This window comes from Condylura cristata, unplaced genomic scaffold (genome assembly GCF_000260355.1).
Source record: "Condylura cristata isolate star-nosed mole 26May11 unplaced genomic scaffold, ConCri1.0 scaffold00003, whole genome shotgun sequence".
NCBI classification, from domain to species: domain Eukaryota; kingdom Metazoa; phylum Chordata; class Mammalia; order Eulipotyphla; family Talpidae; genus Condylura; species Condylura cristata.
The window spans coordinates 9216444-9239362 of NW_004567104.1; the positions used below are offsets into that span (position 1 = coordinate 9216444).

General features: G+C 41.1%; 1 protein-coding gene across 6 annotated transcripts in view; it reads right to left on the reverse strand.

The window, feature by feature from the left end:
- TNIK (TRAF2 and NCK interacting kinase) overlaps positions 1-22919 on the reverse strand; it is a 403269-nt gene that overhangs the window by 64148 nt on the left and 316202 nt on the right. For all 6 annotated transcript variants that reach the window (XM_012732327.1, XM_012732316.1, XM_004674961.2 and 3 more), the window contains exons 13-15: positions 7497-7607; positions 6604-6690; positions 5345-5533 (exon numbers count right to left, since the gene is read on the reverse strand). In XM_012732327.1, the coding sequence (XP_012587781.1) occupies positions 5345-5533; positions 6604-6690; positions 7497-7607 (387 nt within the window). The remainder of the gene's footprint in view (positions 1-5344; positions 5534-6603; positions 6691-7496; positions 7608-22919) is intronic.

Sequence of the window (22919 nt, forward strand, 5' to 3'; positions counted from 1 at the left end):
ATAGAGGTGATTTTTTTAAAAGGTCTATTTATGTATGCATACAGAACTGGGTTATAGGCCAGAGGTGCAGAGGTAGTGAGAGGATTCACCAGAGACAGTGGGGGAGCAGGACAGGTCAACTGATGAAGTACACTGCAGAGGGGAGCAGTGGGTTGGTCAGGAGGGGTCTGCCTCGCCATGTAGATCACCTCTGGGGCAGGGATCAAGCTCAAGCTGAAGTGGCTTTCGCTTCTTGGTGCTGTGCTGTAACTAACTACAGAATCGGGGAGGGCCCAAAGAGGTGATTTTTAAAATGCTGACAATGGTAATGTAGTTATGATGTTGTTTGGGTGCATTTTAATAAGATTTTATGTGATGTAGGCTCTGTGGGGCCCATGAAGGTTTCAGGAAGTCTTACTCAAGAACGAGTAGGTGGTAAACTGAACATAGTCATATGGGAATTTCTTCTTTTCCAACTGAACAAAAACATTTTAACTTTTTGTCTTTACTGGCAATGCTGGAGAAAGAGAATGAAGCCAACAAATAACTTTTAATTGTTTCTTAGATGTCCTGACTCTGTGGTCACTGGTCACAAGGTCTTGAGTCACAGCCTCTGTTGGCAAGTCTAGATGAGTGCAGCGGTGGGGTTTGGGCCTTCCCTGATGCACCCCTGGTGAGGGTGCACTTCCATTTGTATAGAATACATACAAGAAGTTCTCACTGGAGAGAAGGCCTGGACTACTTTTCTAAGATTTCCTCTAACCAGTGATGACAGAAAAGTTTAGAACACTATGTAGATGGAACACATGACTTAAATACAATGAGGTAAACCTGCAAACTGAGATGGGAACTGAAGATGTGCCACTTCCCTGGGGAGAGGGGGTGGGGAAGGTGAGAGTGATGGGAATAGCTCCTGTGGACTGCACACCAGAAACATCAGAGGTACAAGACTTATTCCCCGAGGGCAGCCATTGCTTTGGGAATGCTGGGCCTTGGGAATGTGCTGAGAACCACAGATCATGGTTGCACAGTGCCTTCTGCTTGCATGTTATATTCACATGCATGGCTACCACTGCCTGACGTGTGGATGGGGAAGCCAGGCCTTGGGGACCTCCAAGACTTGTCCTGGGGCCACACAGGCAGGATGTGGAAAAGCTGGAACTCAAACTAATGCCACCAAGGTCTCTCCTAAGCTGAAGCCTAAGACTAAGGAAAGATGGGAACAAAGCTATAAACCACTTATATGGTAATTTCAGAAACACATATAAAGAAACTCATATAAAAAGAAAAAAACCCATGTCATTGTAGAGCAGAGCAAACCAAGTAGAGGAGATCTTTAAAGCAGAGATTTCAAAGTCCAAGGAGCTGATGGGATATAAAGACACATCTTGGCTTATTATTTGCCAAAAATAACCATGGTTAGATGACTGGCATGTATCAAAGAAACAACATGAGGGTGTTAAAAAAATTAAAATATAATCTTATGCAAAAGTCATGTAGACAGAGCATTCTGTTACTGCGGTGTGTTGCTGCAAATAAAAAAAATGTGAGGGGCAGGGGAGGGCACACACTATTACTGCCAGGCCCTGACAATCACATGTCATTGTACAGAAAAGGAATCTGTCCCATTAAGAATAAAAGCAATCCAAAGAAAAAGTAGCTCCATCACTCAAAAAGTGACAGAGAGAAAAAGACTTTCAAATGTTACTGATGTTTAAAGGAATACACTGACATTTCCATAGAATGAATGTGACTTCGATCCCAATGCAGAAATGACAGAGAATTTCATAATACACATCAATGTTCCTTTTTGCCTGGAATCTTAAAATGTGCATCAGTGTGGCAATGAGTACACATAGAATACTCAGTAAAAAGAGAAAAAAGAGTAAAAAAAGAGTTAAAAAAGATTTGCCAGTGAATGAGCATTTTCATTTGTTCTTATTCCTTCAACAACTTGAGAAGGACAATGAGAAATGTGATGACTCATATCTCACAACTTGAAGCAAGGAAAACAGAGGATGAAGCATGATTACAATGTTTCTTTGTTAATGAAAAAAGAAAAAGTCTATTTGGAATAAGGAAGTTAAGAGGGGAAGCAATCAAAGAAGGAAAACCAACTTGCTAAGAAGAAAGGTATAGAGGTGATTCAGAAAACAAACAGTGAGCAGGTTATAGAAGAAACTACCCATCAGTAGTTTTTACTGATGGTAAAAGAGGAAACTTTTACTCTCAGTAAAAGAGGACTGGCATCTATGACATCTTAATGGTATCTTCTATGGCACACGGGGCCAAAAAATCCCAGTTCCCGCGCCTCCCCCCCCAATCACAGGATAATATAGCGTGGACACAGCTACCTACTTCCCGTGGTTCGGGTACTGTCAGGTGTGTATCCTGCCAGAGGACACACTTATAAAAGAAAATGGTACCATTTATTCTACCTCCCAAGGATAATTTAACCCAGTTTCCTCTTATCAGCTGATAATTAAGATAACTGTCCACATCTGAAATTCTGTCCAAATCTGAAGTCTTCAAGTGTGTGCTACTGTTTAGTTACTTTGAGTCCCAACTATTTCCCTACTTATTGGAAGAAAAGAAATCGGTAAATAATGCTCTAGAAAAGTCTGTACATTGCTAATGAGCAGCATTAAAAGATCAGGAGATACGGTTCTCACATTCATTTTTCTGCCCATTTTAAGTGAGTGATAAAAAGGGATGAATCGAACTAAGATAGACAACGATACATACTTATGTGTACATCAGTTGCTCCAATACCAAATTTAGCACAATCACTCATGTTATCATCTAACTGTTTCATGTTTTTTCTTTTTTTTTTCCCTAAAATATGAACACCCACTCTGATTTGGGAACTATTTCATGAATAGGTGGATGGTTAGTTATAAGTTGGATTATGTTAACCACACCCAGGAGGAAAGGACTGAATAGGAAATCCCAAAGGAATGTTACCAGAAACATCTAGAAGTGTATAAAACCCAAAGAAAGAGCACCAGCTGCTAGGAAGTCAGAGACCTTGGGAGATGTCACCCACCAGAGGTGGCCCAGACTTAAGATGGGCTGGGAGTCTCACATCGGGAATGCTTGGTGACATGGCCATGATGGTGGCCTGCTCAGCTGCTCTGTTTCTTTTACTGCTAGGAGCCTGGCCAGGAAGCACAGGAGAACTAGGGGGTCCAGAAAGCTGTCTTAATGACAGCTGCAAAGATTCTCCCCCAGGGATGCCAGGACTTCTGAAAGCTCTGGAGCGGTCAACTAGTTCTAAGCAGAGAGGATAGGCCAAGGAATTTAGTGATGAGGATATACAGTAACTAGAAAACAGTGAAGTCAAAGTGGATAAATTCAAATGACAATGTGCAGCATAGACGCTGAAGAAAGGAAGTGGGCACTGCTCCACATTTTCTCCTTTTTGCTGGGTCATTATAGCACGAGGGTGCTCCAGAGAAGAAAGGAGGCGTTCTGGAGTGTTTTGCAAGGAATCACAATCTTCTCCAATGGGATCTGTAGGTGTTCCTCTTCTAACCTTATGCTTGGGGCTGGGAACACTGAAGGCCAGGTGGCCAGGCATCAAGGTGAGGTCACTGAGTGACGCAGCACTTAGAGGATTCGAGGTACTCCTACTGACACATGAATTCATATCCCCTCTACTCTGAAGATCACATGAGTCTCTACACCCCTGCTTGTAATGGACAAATGGGGACTTGTCACTTTGGAGATGTTTGGAGAAGACACACAAATGACCTTGGACCCTAACGCTCGAGCTGGGCTACATCCTTGGGAGTGAGATTGCTTTGGAGACCTCGCTGTGACCCTTGAGGCTTTCTGGGGCTGCAGTTGTTTCTCAAGCTCACACCTAGTGGAACAAGCTGTTCCTTCTGTCTTCCACGAGTGATGTTCAAACGAGAGTCTTGATCTGGAATCATTTATTTCTGCAGGCGTTACTGGCATTAACTTAGTAGAAGCTAGTTTTTTAGCTTTTTGAACACCTGCCACAATCAGGAACTGTGAGTCTGGCTCAGCTGAGGGTTTGAACTTGGCATGGCTAGAAAATGGTTTAGCAGTGGAGGAAGGTGGCACATCTCTGCCAACCAGGAAACATGTCAGCTGCTGTTGCACAGCATAGTGATTCTGCTTAGCTGGAAGAACAGGTGGGTTATTAAGGGGTCACTGCTGTACCTGGGAGGGGGAATCACAAAATTAAATTACTGATTTGAGAGAAAGAAGCAGGTGTTACAGACATAGGTAAATAAACATAAATCATATATACTGTCTCTTAGAAAAGTGATCGAAGGACATTCTTTCCATCAAATCAAATGTTTTTTGCAGATTTAGTTTTATGATTTTTAAAAAGTTATGATTTTTGTAAACATAGTACATGACCATTATCAAAGATTTAAGCAATATTAATAAGTACAAAAAATAGAAAGTGAAAACTGCAGTTTTTACCTCCCATCAATATCATTAACATTAGTACAACATCATTTCAAGCATTTTCGATACAATTGTACAACAGAATAGAAAAAAAGATTGTTATTTTTATAAAAGTAGGATCTTATGTAAGAGATCTTGTTCTGGTAATAGTGTAGTCTAAATAACTTAAGTAAGATCTAGCAATAAATATATGATATAGATACTAGAAATATAAATAATATAAATATAAATATAAATATATGATACTAGAATAAAACACAACATACAAAAATCCTTTAAATGATTAGTTATGCTCACAAGACAATAATGGTGATCCCAAGGACAACTGAAAGCAGGATGGTCCCTCATGAGCTCACACAATGACTCCCTAGTTTAGTGACACAGTGACAGCTTAGTTTAGTTGCTGAGTAAATGAAAGTCCATTGCTTTGGAAGTATTTGCAAAAGAAATACAAGTGATATCTGACCCTGTAAGTGAACACCATGATCACAAGTCTGAGGTCAACTGGGCATCAGCTTTTACCACAAAAGATCCAGAAATGTCACTGACAATGCTAATGAGCAAAAATGGGTCAGGTGTGGTTGGAGATCATGTTTCCTAGAATTTCTTAGGCTCTTGATCATATTCCTTCAAGGAAAAGTCAATAACTTTTCATTCCACAAATTCAATTATACCACTATCGGGAAAAGGAGTTTTCTGCTTCCTGTTGAGGTTTACAAAAATCCATTCTGTCTATTTGGATACACACAAAATTCACAGAGTAAGGTAATTTGGCATTTCTCTATAGCAAGAAATTCACAGTTCTTCCAAAAGCAAAGCATGTACAACACACAATGAGTGGTTTCCCAACCTAGGCAATAGCTCTCTCCACTTTTGCTGCAGGAACCCACAGACAACAGCCTGGATACACTTACTCACTTACCTCCTTGGCCCAGGCTGGTTTCTCACTGGGGCTCATCCCTTCTTTGTAATGGTACAGTGGCTTCTTTTCCACAGGTCTCTGCTCCTGTCGCTGATGTTGAAGAGAAACCAAGTAGTCTCTCTCTTGCTTTAACTGTCTTTGCAGTCTTTCTGCTTGTCTTTGTTCTTCCAATTGTTTGCGCTTATATTCCTGTCCAATACCAGGAAAGGGGAGCAAAAAAGGGCCAAATTACCATAGGGAAATCATTCTGTATCAGTGAGGCATGCAACAGAGGCAGAGGTGATGGTAACAGAGGACTTCATCTTATTGAACCACTGTGGGTTGACAGGATGTGCCACAGGGACAAGTCACAGGCTTGTTCTGTGTAGATGCTCTCTCAAGCCTATAATGTGGCATTTAATACAAACATAGTGGCTTCAATGGCATTTCCCCCCAAATACCACCCACTGCAAGGTGACTTTTCCCTGAGGAGTTGCAACCAAGAAAGTGGCAATAATGAAGACATCTGCATGGTTGGTAGACAATTCCTGTATGGAGGGACCATGTCTTGAGTTAGTAGTGGATCCTTCAATCAAACTCGTAGAGTGAAGTACAAACTAAGTCGCTTAACATGCTGTCTCTTTCATCTATTGTTCAACAAAACTTGGGCCAACAAAACCATTAGCGAGCTTGCATATGGGCTAAAATAGATCAGAGTGTCGCTGAATAAACAGTTAAAAAAGTCTACACAAGAAGCCCTTTAGCGAGCTGTGCAATAATAAAAAAAAAAAACTCAAAGGGAAACCGGGGGAACAAAAAAAAAAAAAAGGTCCCAACAAAAAGGGGAAACTAATAGTCTGCAAATGAAATATGACTGCAGAGCTGAGTGGGTTCTTATGGAAGAGTTGCATTTTGCCACAATTGTATTCCAGCATGTTGCAAATGGCCTTAGAAATTACTCTGCAATAAACACAGTGGGTCTCAAAAAAAAAAATCTGAACTATAATAAGGCTGGATTCATGTTAAAGTTTCACAAACAGATGAAGTTAATAAAGAATGCATAATGGGCATATTAAATGTAGGAAGTGTCGGGCACACTGGGTTAAGAGATGTATTCAGATTCTAGGACATTTTTCCTTTAAGGGCTCGAGGCTCAGACAATCCTTTCTTCTGGACTGATATGTGAGGGAGACGCTTGGGGACAACACGCACACACACACACACCCAGACACACACAATGAACACCGAGCAGGTAAGCTGGCTCTTGGCTTTCCCATTACCAGAAGTAGAGCTTGTTCATGCAGTAGCTGTTGCTGCAAGATCTCTAACTGTCTCTGCTCCTCCTCTAACTGTCGCCTGATGTACTCCTGGAGAAGTAGGCAGCAGAGAATTCAGAGGAACACAAAGAAAGAAAGAAAGAGAAAAAGAACCGGTAATTTCAAAGGTGACAAGCTGTGAAGCATAGAAGGAAGGAGGGGGAAAAAATACCCAGACACCTCCTCACCAAATAGGAAAAGTATGCTGCACCAAAGCCAAAGCATTTCAATGCAGTCAAAAGCACAAGCCTGCTCTCTGTGACAGACCAACATGCTCAGGGCTTCACCATGACTATTTGGTTTTAATAAACCCAGCTACATTCTAATGCTTTTCGTTCCAGGTGGCCTCTTTATGGGCTACCTGGAATTACCAATGCTATAAAGTTGGAAGTTCCCTATGCAAGCAGCAGGGTTGAAATAATTGCTGCATGCTATCATGAGCTTTCTGTGTCATGGAACCAACCTGCAGAGATTCATTGAACTGTGGGGAATGTGATTCTAACAAGGAGAGAGAGGGCCCGCGTCAGTGACTCAAAGTCACAGCCACCAAAGGCTGTATGAGTAGAAAGCGCCTCTGAAGCAATGAGAGAGTAGGATTCTCTCATTGATACCTATGAGGTAGACATGGGGGCGGGGTGGGCGCATCAGGAGATCAAGGTGGAGATTCTGACTTGGGTAGGAAGCAGGATTGAGTAAAGGGGTATTCCCAAGGTTGTGCATTTGACTTCTTGAATAGGTGAAAATAGTTTCTTGAGAAAGAATAAACACCAACTTAAACTGAGCAGTCCTAGGAGAAGGTGACCCACACCCCAGAGACAGCGCGGGGCTCAGTGGACGGCTCCCAGTCCCAGCCGCACCTGCTCATGCTCCGCGCGCCTCCTCTCTTCTTCACGGCGCATCTGCTCCTCATAGTGCCGGCGCTGCTCCCGTTCCTGCTGCTTCCGCAGCTCCTTCTCTCTCCTTTGTTGCTGTGGAGAAGAAGCAGAGGTTCCTGGGGGCAATGCCATTGAGGGGTGTAGGGGTGTGGGGAAGCCGGCAGGGTAAGCTGCAGCACTGTGAGCTGAACTCTTAAGGATGGGGTCTACATGCCTTATGGTCTTTCTCTCCTATCCCACGGTGGTGGTGGTGGTGGTGGTGGTGTGTGTGTGTGGGGGGCGGGGGGCGTGGAGGCAGAGAGCAATTCAGTGTTATATGGAACACCCTACTATTTACTCTGTAAACACCCTTTCCAAGTTTATAGTCTCCCAAGAAGTTCATATTAAACCCGCCCTCTCAACTAGCTTCTGGTGGTTTTCAAATCAATCAGGAAAAACCAATGTATGGTAAGGTTACTTATTGTATTGCATATCATCAAACTGTGTTTTAAAGCACATTCACAATGCTCATGTCATTCAAATTTGGGGGCACCATATAGAGTAAAACCCTCATAGACAAACAAAAAAAATCTCAAGAGAAATGAAATATATTCAAGGCCATACAGCAAATCATGGCTGATGGTAGAAGAGAAAGAACTAGCTGACTCCTACCCAGTCCACTACCTTTTTCACAGATACCCCATGTTGGTTTCTGTAGTTTTTCACAATATTCCCTTTTTGGAGTCAATTTCAATTTATTATTCAAGTAAGACCCTTTAACTTAGGAACCATCATCATTATAGCATATAATGTCAACTCTTGAGGAAAAGGGTTTTGGGGAGCCAATCCTCTATACAAATGAATACACATGCATAACTTATAGTCAGCTTTTCATATACATGGGGTCTTCCTCGGAGACTGCAATTAGCTGACTTCTGGTATCCAGGTAGGTTGATGGTGAATGTAGAATCCAGGGACAGGAACCATGCACAGATAAATGGGTTTGAATTTGCCAGTTCAAATGGGTTGATCAAGGGCCAATGTAACTCACACCTCCATGCATAGTAATCTTGTAGTAATTTTGTTAATATTCACAAAAATCTTCTGATGTAGACATTACCATCATCTCCACTTTATATGAGAGAATGGAGGCACAGAGAGATGAGATTGTTCAAGGTCACACTCATGTTCAGGGTCAGGGCCAGGTGGGGAAGCTTGCTTTCAAAGCTAGACAAGGTGGCTCCACAGTCTGAGCTCAGTCATTATAGAAAATGAAGAGAAACCAGGAGTGATTGACACCATCACAATCATTCCAACTCCTCGTTATACTTTCAGCAAGGGGAGAATATCTTAAGAGTAGTTACAGGAACTGATATTTCTGTTTCTGGATCATTTGGAATGTATAGGGACATGCGGGAGTTTTTTTGGGATTCCTAATGCCTGAGAGATATGACGAATTCAGTAGGATGGGCCGGAGGTGCCAAACATCCTCAATGTGCAGGACAGTCATGTATCACAGTGTTTCCTGTGCCACACACCAGCAGTGGCCCTTTGAGAAGTGCTACGGCCCTTGTTATGGGGTCTGCTCCAGCAACAGGATTTCTTCTTTACTAAATATGAGGTTTGGAGGGTATAGATCAAAGGTGCATTCATGTAACTTTCTCAGTCACAGCTTATTGTCTGACTGAGAAAACAAGTACTCAAACTAGAGTACTGGTGTCTACACTGACAGGCTAGCCCTGTACAAGCAGGAGAAATGCTTTCTAGAACAAAAACTCACTGGCTCCACTCTGATGCACCCACCCACAAATATTCACACCTCCAAAGAAGCCCATGAATGAGAATGTCTTCCTGATGTGTCTCCCTCCTGCCATCTCCAGGACCTACTGTCTTCCAATAAATGTCAAGGTTTGGAATGACATGTTTTGACCTGTAACAACTATCATTTTCAGATCAACATTTATGTGTACATCTGAGATTGCTGTTTCTGCATCTTAGATTAGATGATGGGGAATCACTGGAGGATTTTCTGCAGATGAATGGCAAGAACAGACTTGCATTTTCAAGAGGTCTGCTAACAGCCATGGGTGGAAAGACAGAAATTGAAAATGTTCGAGGAGGCCATTCAATGAAACTATGCATGATATGATAGAATATAAACAAGATCTTCCAAGGCAGTTTGGGGAGTCTCTGTTCATAAATGCCACTGAGGAAGGAGACACAGCCAAAGAGAAGAAAGACTAAAAACTATCCAGGTTTCCAATCATTCTAATGCACTGGTGTAGATGCCAACATAGAAGCAGAAATTAGAATTAGGTCAAAATTAAATAAGCAGCTTTGGTGTCTGAGGAATTTGTGAGGGTGAGTGAGGTTCCTGGCCAAGGAAGATGACAGATGGTGTGAGGCAAAGGAAGAAAAGCAGATTTAGGAAAGGGAGCCGGGGGTACGTTGAAACTGAGGGATGAAACAAGTTCCAGACAAGTGGGGGTCTGTTTTACAGAAAGAAACACAGGAAGATGCAAGTAGAAAACATCATCAAGGACCTGACTGAATAATTTGGACTACAGACCCAAAACAGATATTTTCGACACTCGATCCAAGTGAATCGATGCCAGCACAGAGAATAAAATAATTATGTGTACAGATCTGGCTCCTGGCAGGAGATAGCCCTAATTTAGCTAACACTTCAAATATTTAACTCCCACCACTGGTCTCATTTTTGAGTAAAAAAATAAAAATAAAAATAATCAAGGCTTTTGAAGATTTAGTTGAGTTTGTGTGTGTGTGTGTGTGTGTGTGTGTGTGTGTAAGAAAGAGAGAGAGAGATGGATTTATACATCTTGAACCCATTTGCCAGGAATCAATACTGTTTTATTATTACCTGCCACTCAGGTCCCTGAGCAAGGTATACACAGTATCGATTGCAAATCAAAAGGGTCTGGGCTTCCCAAGTACTCTGCAGTTTCTGAGAAAGACACTCAAAAGTGACTAATAATTAATAATGATCTCACTCTGATCAGCTGCTGCAGACTCCAGCAGGCATCTGCCAGGGCTTGGGTTCCTGTGGTGAAGTTGGAAAAATAAATCACTTTCCCAACCTTCCTGGGCACTGTGCCAACTTCCAGCTGCTGTGATACAATGTTAATACCTATCCAAAAAAGTTTGCTTTCCCTCCTCCTAAGCTTGGGGCTATTCCAAGAGACTTTAGAAATAGGTAAAAAAAATCAGGCCAAGTCCCTGGCCTCAAGCAGACTCCTTAACAAAGCTCTGATTGGTCACCTGTTTATCTTCTGTAGAGAAACATTTATTTAAGTTTACCTCCATTCAAAAAATTTTTCTCATTGAGTTGTATGAGGTCCCTATCCTCTATGATCTATGATGTGCAAACATCTAATTTTGGGGTTTGGGGGATAGTTTCTTTCATTGCACAGAAACTTTTTAAATGGTAGGCTACAAAATCAATGTTCAAAAATCTGTTGCATTTATGCTGCTAATTGTGCACCAGAGGAGGAAGAAATTAAGAAAACAATCAAAAGAAATCAAAAAGCAAGAAAACAATGCATCATAAAGAATTAAGTACCTTGGAGATGATTTAACAAAGGAGGTGATAAACCTATTCAATGAAAATATAAGACAGTATTTAATTAAATAGAAGACATTAAGAAATGAAAGATATTTCATGTTCATGAATTGGGAGAATTAACATCATTAAAATGCAATGTATACTTTCAATGCAAATTCTTTGAAAATTTCAGTGCAATTCTTTAGAGTAGAACAATTATTTCTGAAACATGGAAGACCCTCAAATTGCCAAAGCAAACCTGACAACAGAGAGGCTTCATATTCCTAGACTTTAAATTATAGTGGAAAAATACAGTAATAAAAACAGCATGGTATTGGAATATAAACAAACATACCGACTAATGGAAGAGAACTGAGGGCCCTAAAATAAATTCACACTTGCATGGAAAGCTAATTTGACAAAGGTACCAATGAAATAGAGAAAGGAAAGTTTCTTTAATAAATTGTGTGGGGGGAAAATACTTTTCTACATATGGACAGACACATGCAAAGTAATGAAACCAGATCCTCATCTCAGACCATATACAAAACTTAACACAAAATGAATAAAAGACTTGGATGTAAAAACTGAAATCATAACACACATAGAAGAAAGCATAGGCAAACCACTCCACCCCATTGGTTGCAGTGATATCTTTGGGGACTCTACTCCATGGGAAACAAAAGCAGAAATAAGTAAGTGGGTCAACATCAAACCAAAACTGATTTTTTTCAGGACACTTTTGAACTTCCTGTAGATACTCGCCTTAGTCACTTATTGGTGAAGGGTGAGAGGGTATACTTTGAAATATCTGAGCTAGTTAGTTCATTTTAATAAGGATATGACCCCCCACACACACTTGGGGGACACTCATATGTTAGATATTTGTCCCAAATAGTCTATGAAAAAAAATTGGCTTTTCAAATTCTTACAAGAAAATATCTCCTTATCCCCTAAATATTCATTCTTATTAAAGTTGTGAGAAAATCCCCATAGGTGCTCATTAGAGAGGCTATGACATTGACCTATTTCTCCTGTTTTTTTTTTTTTTTTAAGATTTTTTTTTCAGGTTAAGTTGGACTAGCAGAAAGATGTGAAGTGCATCAGTACTCTGGCTCTTGCAGAAGTAACTTTGATGAACTGTTAGGTCATAAATTTTAATGATCAGAACAGCTGAATAAAACTAACCACTACATTTATGGCAGGATTATCCCCTCAGACATTATACACAGCACTACTCAACCACTACGAGGCAAGTTACATGTCTTCAATTACCTTACAAAGCTTTCTTGAATACTGGATTCACTCCTCTTTGATAGACAACCTGGATCTGGAAGCACTGGAGCTAGCCTCTTTTTTTGGTTGCGAGGACTGTGAATCCATGTACTGTCCCTGGGTGGGAAGCTACATCTGAACACCAGGCTGGGTAGGCAATTGCTGAACCAGTCCTATCTTGGTCTCACCTTCCTTTCACTTCTACTTTAGAATTTCTTCTAATTAATTTTGTCATTATTTTCAGTTGCTGTATTAATTCTTGTAAGCCACCTTAGATTTGCTTCTTAGAATGAAGCAAAGTCATAAAAAAAGACATATACAAACAAATGTTGCCTCCCAACCCTGTATCTTTTGAAACCTCAAAAATCTCATTCGGAAAGATCCAAACAGCAGTAAATGAGAAATTGTCACCTTGTGTTTTGGTTCTTTGTTTGTGAAGATGTCACCTCTGTTTATGTCACCTGAGCATGTGGTTGAAGTTATTTTCACAGTCTTGTGGGATATATGCGCTGCTCTTGCTGTGCCTTTTCCCTGGAGAACTGGTTAAAGTGACACACGCAACTGGCCGGGACCAAAAGGGATATTTCATCCAAGGGTTTTATATCCATCTTGATCATAAATCCATTTTCAATTATATATTGCGTGGATTTTATCTTCAACTCAGTAGTATGCCCTTTTAATCATCTTGCATTTTCTTTTACTATGTTAAAGCATTTACCTTGAGGGAATCCTAAGTGTTCACTTTTATTTCTATTTCTCTTGCCAAAGGGGTTGAGTCTCCAAGAGCATCTTTACATTATGGAAAGAAACATATTGCCAGTGTTTATGTTTTTTTTTTTTTTGTATATATTTTATTTTTACAGATCTATCTAAAGTTTTTTTTTTTTTTATAAAGATTTACTTATTTATATACAGAACTGGGGTACAGCAATGTGTTAAAATGTAATACTACAAAGCAAGCCACAGCTGCTTCAGCACAAGTAAAATGGTTTCCTTGGTTGTGCAAGCATTAAAATGTCAGCACTATCAAGCTATCACTAGAGACTGCAGGCTGAGTTTGATCCCTGGCCAGCGAGCTGACCCACATGGAGCAGCAGACCTCTTGTGTCTCACCTGCTGCTTCCCTGAGCAGTGCATTTCAGTAGATCTTCCTATTCTGCTCCTCACTCTGTCTCTGGTGAATCCTTTCACCCTGCCCACCCCCCCACACCTCTGGCATACACCCCAGTCTTTTTAAGATTTATTTATGTATTCATACAGAACTGGGGTATAGACCAGAGGTGCAGGGTCAGTGAGAGGATTCACCAGAGACAGAGCCGGGAGAACAGGCAGATTGAGGAAGAACACTGCTGAGGGGAGCATTGGGTGAGACAGGAGAAGTTTGCTGTGCCATGTGGGTCAGTTCCTAGCCAGGAATCAGACTTATGCTGAAGTTGCTGCAAATAGCTATGAAGTGCTATGCTTTAATCAATTGTACAACGAGGGACAGACCTGTACACCCCAGTATTTATATGCATACATTAAATAAAAATTTTAAAAAGGTTCTTTATCATTGATTATTCTAATTAGAACCTCATGCTTTATTCTAATGAGAGCCCTGTGAGATAAATGAAACAAATATTATTTTTAATGCCCATATTTCAAGACTCTCTAGAATGTTCAATGCCTTGTCAATGACCACATGATATGTTAGAGGAAAAGGGTAGAATTAATGCAAATCATTACATTAGGTGTTGCCCAAGAGTACCAGGCATTTGCTGGCCTGGTTGATTTCCACACAACTCATTTAATCCCACTGTGTGACTAAAAGCTTTACCATCATTTTTCCTGTTTTATAATAAGCAAATTGAGGTTCAGAGGTAATAAGTAAATTAGTCCATTGTCACACAGCTGGGAAAGTGGTACTGGGGACCAACCCACGTGGGCACGTGGGTTTGACTCCATGCTCTTTCTGCTACGTGCCCTTCTCTCTCCTAGTGCCTACAACATACTAGCATAGAGTAGTGATTGAAAATGTAGTGGGGAGCATGGTCAAGCGTGCATGTAAAAGAGCTGAGCAAAGATACTCCATCTATCCTATTAACATTTATCATGCTGAAGAAGTGTCAGATAAGATACTTGGTTGCTTCTTTCTACTTAGCAAAATTTCAGGTTGAATTTAAGCTTGGTTCTCATGATTTTCTAGTAGGTTTGGGGAAATCAGGTTAGATGTCATTGTGTTAAGATTTGGGATCTTGAGTCTACTTTACATACGTATACTCTACTTCCCATCATTACAAAGTCAGAGGTTACGTCTGCATTTGCGAATATCCTGTGGCCACATGACATGCCACTAGAGAAGGGGCAAGTAAGGAAGCAACAGGGCTTGGAAAAAAGAACATTGGATCAGTACAAGTACTGCAGACCACAGTGTCAACAAATAGTTAATGTGTGCATGAATGTTTTATGACACTGAATAAGTCATCTTGACTCACACCTTCAACAGAGGGTGGGGGAGATTAGGTGATCCCATAAATCTGTTCTCTGTAGTACTCTCAGGAAGAAGAGTGTGTTACATCACAAAGAAAAAACGTGACATTCCCGAATGAGGAGTCAAACAAAACAGACTTTTGTTTTGTTCCATAAGAGCTCCACTTGCCTTTCACCCTGAGTAACCTCAGGGACCCCATTGACTGGGAAGACCTGAGTCCGTCTCTGGAGGAAAGAAGAGCATTTGGTACAGGATGCGGTCAGGCACCTTAGGAAGTATTGCAAAACCATCCCCTTCAACAGGGGGTCTTTGTTCAGAGACATTCAGAATAAAAGGTTCCAGTGTGGGTTTCCAAATTGGCCATACACCACACACACTCCTGACTTAAGTAAGATTTCAGTATACGCTTCACAGGAGCTATTCCTGTGATAAGAGGCTTTTATGTTCCCAAGTATTCTACTTTCCCATTTTAACATTTCCAAAGTCTCAGTTTTGGAAAGACCATAGTAAATCAACCACCACAGGGCAAGGGCATGATTCCTGACAGCTAACACTAAGATGCCAAATCTATAAGAATAGGAGGACTTAAGAGTGATGGTGGGCTGGCTGGTGCTTCTGAATCCAGTATGGCACAATGATCAGAACAGCAAAAAGGAATGATGATAGTTAATAGTAACAACAATTTTTATGGCATTTCCAAAGGCATGGTACTCAATTCTCTCTACAGTGATTGAGGCCCGTATTATTGCCATCATCCCCACTTGACAGATAAGGAAACGGATGTACACACAGCCCAACAGTTTGCCCACATGCACTCAGTAGTAAGCTCAGGACCACACCCTGCATCTAGGTCTTGCCAAGCTGCCTTGAAAGAAGCTGGTTGAGACATCTATGCATACAAAGTCTTAGCTTTTTCAAGTAGTTTCTAACTCCCCTCCTCTTTCTATCTTTACTTTGTTACCTATCTTTTTTGTATAATATATGTATATATAAACAGTGGCGGAATGGGTTAAAAGGCAGCACTGCAAGCTAGCTGCAGCTATGCTATTTCAGTGCGAGTTTGACCCCCCACCCCGGAGGTGACCCACATGGCACAGCAGACCTCTCCTGACCCACCCACTGCTCCCCTTAGCAGTGTACTTTGTCAATCTGCCTGTTCTGCTCCCCACTCTGTCTCTGGTGAAGCCTCTTACTGCTCCTGGGCCTCTGGCCTGTACCCCAGTTCTATACGCATGGATAAATAAATCTTAAAAAAAAAAAAAAGAAAAAGAAACAGTCATGAGTGCACCTCTAGGAAGATAGGCAGGCTAACCAGTCCTCATTTTTCACTTTTGATACCTACTTTTATATTAATAAAGAGAAACCATACAATCTACCTACTCAGAGCTTTCCTCGAAAATTAAATACTGTTTAAATGAAGTGCTTCTTTTGAGCTCCCTGGTTAACTTTTGATCAGTATGCAGTCAGCCACTGTTTAAGCACCACCTGTATACATGTGACCAAGCTGGTCCTTAACCATGTAGGCAGAGAAATAAAACTTTAGGTTGACAACAAGCAGGGAAACTGTAGAATTTGAGTTCTGCCTCTTTTACAGAAGCTCAATTACAAGCTCGTTATTATTTGAAGAGCGATTTGTCCAGAAAGGATGGATATCTCGGATTTTCTGGCATTACACAGAAGAGCAAGAATGGTATCATGGGCATCGTGTATGCCTATGATTCTGTAGGTTCATGTCAAAGTCAAGGGGAGAAGCAACTCCCATTTCCTTCTAAAGGCTCATTGTGAGCTGGGTAGAATGAGTCCTGTGGAAACAAACCACTATAAACCAGCTTATCATATAACAGAGAGAGCCCAACAGCATGTCTTGGGGGGAGGGACAGGGGTCTTGAAGTTGCTAAATTATATCATCTCTAGAAACACTGAAGGGAACTTGTGACATTTCAGGAAGAAGATTATCATTGTCTTCTAACATTTCTGGGGCTTACATAGAGGACATTTCAGTTCCCTCTCACAAAATTTGTGACTTAGATCACTAATAGGATAAAACTTTTAACATTAGGAATTACTCAAATAATCTTTAAAACAATTGTTACCTCAAGCCACTAAATGCTAAATTGGCTAAAAGACTCTGACGGAAGAATACTGCCAAAGTGACTCTTACTGTGAAAAAACTGGATTAAATCACTTTTAATATTCTTTATGTTCCCCAGCTTCTATGACACATTTTACGGAAGAAAACAAAAGTGAAATGGAAATACTTCAATTTCAGCATCATAGGAAATAATGCTTTCTGTGAAACTATTTTGTTCTATGGTTAGGAACAACTAAGAACAATACTTGTGAACTCCAAGAAGCACAGGCTAGGGGAAAAAAAGAGGTTCCATGGAGACCTCACACGGTGACAGGCAGGTCTACATAAAGACCACTTCGTGCTACCACTGACAAGCCTCCCCCCCCACCATCATAAAAATGCTCTCAAGGTGCTGAGGTTGGGTACTATTGATGTTGTATTATTTTCCAGTATGAAATGCTGAAATACAATAAGTATAAAACACTAGCAAGTTCGTCCCACTCCTTAGAAATGTAGGAAGGGGTCTGGGCAGAAGAATTTCAAATGCCAGTAGCATTTGAAGCCGTATTCTGGGAATTTCAACACCAACATCCTCACCATGGCAGAAAGTTCCAGGGGACTAAACAGACAGAGCCAGGCTTCCTGCAGCCTGGCCAGTGAGTTAGAACAGGATCCACGGAGAGCAGAGCTCCGTATACCTGGCCAAACCCCAACACCTACTGGAGCACAAGCGTGATTCCTACATGCACCTGCAGGCAGCTGACATCCATAGTCAGAGGCCCGTGGGCAGGTTCCACCCTGGACAGTGAGCATCAAGCTTGCCAGCCTGGCTCCCAGTTGTTTTATAATTTTTATTCCATTACTAAAATAATAGAGCAAAAGTCTCACTAGAAAGCGTTCCGTCTTCACGCTGATGCTAACACAACCAGAAACAAGAAACGGCTCTGCCCCCACTGGTGGCTGCCACTCACAGGCCAAATTAGGATGCGTACAGTTAGTGATTAAGTGGATTGAAGGACATTTCTCAGCAGTGCCAATGAATTAACACTCTGGGACCTGAGACGGGGGAGTTTTTCTTGCTCATGGTGCTTTCTTCCGGCTGAGGGCCTGGGAACCTGGTCGGGTGGGTGGAACTGCAGTGCTAGTGAAGAAAGCAAAGCTGACTTCCTGGCCTCCTGTGGCTACCCTGCTGAGCAGACTCCAGCTGCACTTAATGGCAATCACTTACCCTGAAAGGAAAGGGTAGCTAGCAGAATATTACGAGCCCCATATCCTGGGAAACAAAGATGTTTCTCTTGTGCAACATCCTTCTTTACCTTTTTCAGGTACTTTCTTGGTACCAGATATTATGATATGTGTATATCAATTCCATTAATTATTGAAACTATGTTATTTATGGATGGTAAAAATCAGGCTTAAAGAAGTCACGTCCTGCTCAACATCACCAAGGCTGGAAGTGGCAGAGCCAAAGTCAAACCCAGGATTCATTCACTGTATACTTGACTGCCTGGATTCCACATTCTCAGTGAAAGAGTCACACTTTACATACTGGGGCCATGATTCCCAGGTATTCACTGTTCAGACATCCAGAAGACCTCTTCCTTCTCATGGATTTTTTTGGATACCAGTAGATGAAACAGTGCAACCACTTAGTGGCAATGATGGAATCATGATACCTTTGGTGCTGGAAATAACAGCAAGAAATATTGGTAAGAAAATCCATGAAAAATCATAGATTCTTCAAGGAGGCATCCTCAGCTACTTGTCTGAGGAGAGTAGAGTGTCAAGGAGGCAGTTAATCCTATGAGAAAGTGCCTCTGGTAGAAGGACTATACCTAAACATAATAAAAGCCACACATGACAAGCCAAAAGCCAATATCATTCTCAATGTTGAAAAGATGAAAGCCTTTCCCTTAAGATCTGGAACAAGGATGCCCACACTCACCACTGCTTTTCAATATAATACTGGAAGTCCTAGCTAGAGCAGTAAGACAAGAGAAAGACATACAAGGAATCCATATCAGGAAAGAAGAAGAAAAACAATCACCATTTGCAGATGATATGATAATATACATAGAGAACCCCAAAAACTCCTCAGAAAAATTAATCAAAATAAATTTATTTAGTAAATAGCAGGATACAAAATTCACACACAAAAATCAGTAGTCTTCCTATATGCAATCAATCTGAAGAAGAAATCAAGAAACCATCTTTTTTATAATTGAAAAAAAATTCAGATCTAACAAAAGAGGTGGAGGACATCTACAAAGAAAATTATAAAACATTGTTAAAAGAAATAGAGAAAGACACAAAAAAATGGAGAGAAATCCTCTGCTCATAGATTGAAAGAATTAATATTATCAATATGGCTATCCTACCAAAAGCAGTTTACAGATTCAGAACTATTCCAATAAAATTTTCAATAACATTCATCTAAGAAATAGAACAAATATTGATGAAGGTCATATGGAGCCACAAAAACCCTCAAATAGCCAAAGCTCTCCTGACTAAAAAGGGGAATGGAGGCATCACATGTCCAGACTTCAAACTATACTACAAAGCCACAATAGTTAAAACTGCATGGTACTGGAACAAAAACAAGACACACAGACCACTAGAATTGAGTAGAAAACCCAGAAATAAACCCACAGACTTATGAACAACTAATATTTCACAAAGGAGAAAACAATATGCAATGGAACAAAGAAAGATTGTTCAATAAATGGTACTGGGAAAACTGGACTGCTCCATCAAAAGAATGAAACTAGACTATTGCCTCACACCACGCACAAGAAACAACTCAAAGTGGATTAAAGAATTAGACATAAGACCTGAAACCATAAAAATATATAGAAGAAAACAAGCAAAACACTACATGACATACATATCAGTAACATCTTTAAAGATACATCACCGAAAGCAAAGCTAATAAAGGAAAAATTAAACACCTGGGACTACATTACATTAAAGGGCTTCTGTACAGGTAAAGAGACATTAGTCAAAACCCCAATGATTGGGAGAAATTATTGCACAAAATACTAAGGACAAGGGACTGATCAAAAGGATTTACAAAGAGCTAATGTGGCTCAACAAAAAGAGTTAACAACCCAGTCAAAAAATGGGCAGAGGAGCTTAAAAAGACACTTTTCCAATGAAGAAATGTAAATGGTTAATAGGCATATGAAACAATATTCAACATCACTCATAATCAGGAAAATGCACATCAAAACTACAATGAGATACCATCTCACACCAGAGGCAATGGCACACATTAAATAAACAGCAACAACAAAATGTTGGTGAGGATGTGGAGAAAAAGGAACTCCCCTACACTGCTGGTGGGAATGCAAACTGGTCCAACCACTATGGAAAGCTTTGGGGAAGTTCCTCAAACTACTAAAAATGGAGCTCCATATGATACAGCAACTCCACTCCCAAGAATCTACCCAAAGGACACAAAAACAATTCAAAAGGATACCTGCACTCCTATGTTTATTGCAGCACAATTCGCAATAGGTAAGCTATAGAAGCAACTCAGATGCCCAAAAATAGGTACCTGAATCAAGATGCTGTGTTATATTTACACATCACAATGGAATATTATTCAAAAATCAAAAAGGATAAACTCAAGCCCTTTGCAGCAACATGGATGTAGTTGGAAACGATTATGCTCAGTGAAATAAGCCAAAAAGAAAAATATCAAATGGTCGCACTTATAAGAGTATCAAAATAAGGGGTCAGGGAAAAAAAAAGTAACTCTAATAAAGTAAAAGCCAAAATCATCAGGCAAGTATAGATCAGAGATATTCTGTAGAGGAAGAGAAGGATCAGGACAGGAGTGAGAAGAACACAAGGGACTATGGTGATGGTGCATGGGTAAATTGGTGGTAGGAATTTCACAGGGAAATCATACATTGTACAAAAATGAAGGATGATGTAATAAATTTAAAAAATAAAATAAAATTGTGATTAAAAAAAGAAAGTGTATCTGCAAGGATAAGGAATGGCAAGACCAGAGATGCTGGCTAAATTGGTAGCAGATGGATCTTCCACGAGAGGGGTGCTCTCCGCAGAGTCCTCAAAAATGGGTAGAAATCCAAGGTTTTAGAGTTAACAGGGAAGGTACATTAGAGAATGAAGGAAGTCAGTCAATAAGATAATGTTATCTAGTTAGAAAACACTTAAATAAACAAAACAAACAAACAAAAAAAACAACAGAACTAACAACTTGGCAATCATCAGTTTCAAATTAACAATAAGATATTCAAACAACATTGTCAATTCACAATTTGGGCTGGGACCATGCCAAATCTTCTGTGTATCTGATTCCAGTGACAACTTATAACAATCCTGCAAAATATATATTATAAGGTGAGGCTCAGCAAGGGTCAGTGATCTGTTCCAGCCACACAGCTAGGATTAAACCTTGGTCTTCACAGCTACAAAACTGGTGTACTTTGCCTCTATATTAAGTGGTCCCCCTTAATCTGTGCTTCCTCTTTATGTGGGTTCAGTTACTTGCAGTCTGAAAATACTAGGGACAGTAAGTATTTGAGGTAAATGAGAAATCATATTCACATAGTTTTTTTCAAAAGAAAGAAGAAGAAAAAAAAATGTCAGAAGCTGACCTGCAAAGAAAGAAGATAGAAGTGGGAGGCTTTCTTAGACTTGGCTGCTACACCTGCCTCCAGCCCTACATCTGATCTCACCTGAAAGGAGCACCAAAGGTCTCAGCCTGGTGTTTCAAAGAGCTCTTCATTCATTCCAATAGCACATAGAGAGCTGTAATATTGGTGTGTCTGACATTGCCTCCTGGTGACCGATGGTGACTGGGACTTTTGACAGCTGACTGGCACCCTGTGTCCTGGCCATCTCTGTGAGCTGCCTCTTGTTTCTAATCCTCTGGCACTGCCTCCTGGTTTGTTGCCTCCATGCTGTCTGGTCCAGTGTCCAGTGCTTTGCTGCCCAGCCTCCGAATGTTGCTGCGGGCTGAAGCTATGTCATTTCAACAGTCCCATCTGTGAGCACCTCCAGCTTTCACCGTGCATTTTATGTTGGCCTACAGCTGGCCAGTGTGCTTTGAACTCCTGGCCCTCATTGACAGGACAAGCACCATCTTGAATGAGTGACCTTTTGCTTGGGACTTCTGGACACTGTGGAGACTATGGGGGGCGGGGAGGGACAGCCACTTGTGGCCACAGAAACTTTTGTTTCCTTTGTTTGATAAACCCCATTGTTGTGGTTTTCTTTCTTTTTTTAAGATTATTTATTTATATATACCTAACTGGGTAAAGGTCAGGGGGGAAGGGGAGGGGAAGGTGGTATGAGAGGATTCACCAGAGACAGAGTGGGGAGCAGAACAGGCAGATATAGTGAAATACACTGCTGAGGGGAGGAAGAGGCAAGTCAGGCGAGGTCTGCCACGCCATGTGGGTCACCTCTGGGACGGGGATCGAACTGTGCTGCAGTGGCTGTGATAGCTTCACAGTGTTGTACATTAACCTTCTGAGCCACCAGGAAGAGCCCTGTTGTGGTTTTCTGACCCTAAATGTCCTTGAAATTGAGCTCCTGAGTGAGAACTCAGAGACAGTGACCTGTCCTGTCTCTTAGCACTGTCCTTTGACCCTCTGTAGCACTGCTATCGCCTTGGCATCAGCACTGGCCACTTCATGTGTATCTTAAACTTCCTATGTTCCAAAACTGACTTATCCTCCTGCTCTGAGACCACATCCTCTACTTGGAGCCCAAGACTAGGAAGCTGCGGAGACCACCGCTCCCTTTCCCCTACTACGAGTCAGCTCTGCCCTGCAGGCTCTGCAGGCTACACTCTCTCCAATGGCTCCCCTTTTTCCAATCTCTTCTCCATTGCCATGCATCGAAAGCATCATCATCTCTGGCCTACACTCACTTGTCTCTCCCACCTGCTCTTGCTTTCTGAGCAGCTGCCTAAGATTCATTTTAAAAATGCACATCTGATTGCATTTCCTTGGTTGAATCATGTCACTGGTTTCCCACTCTTCTTAGAATAAAGTGAAAAATTCCTTAGCT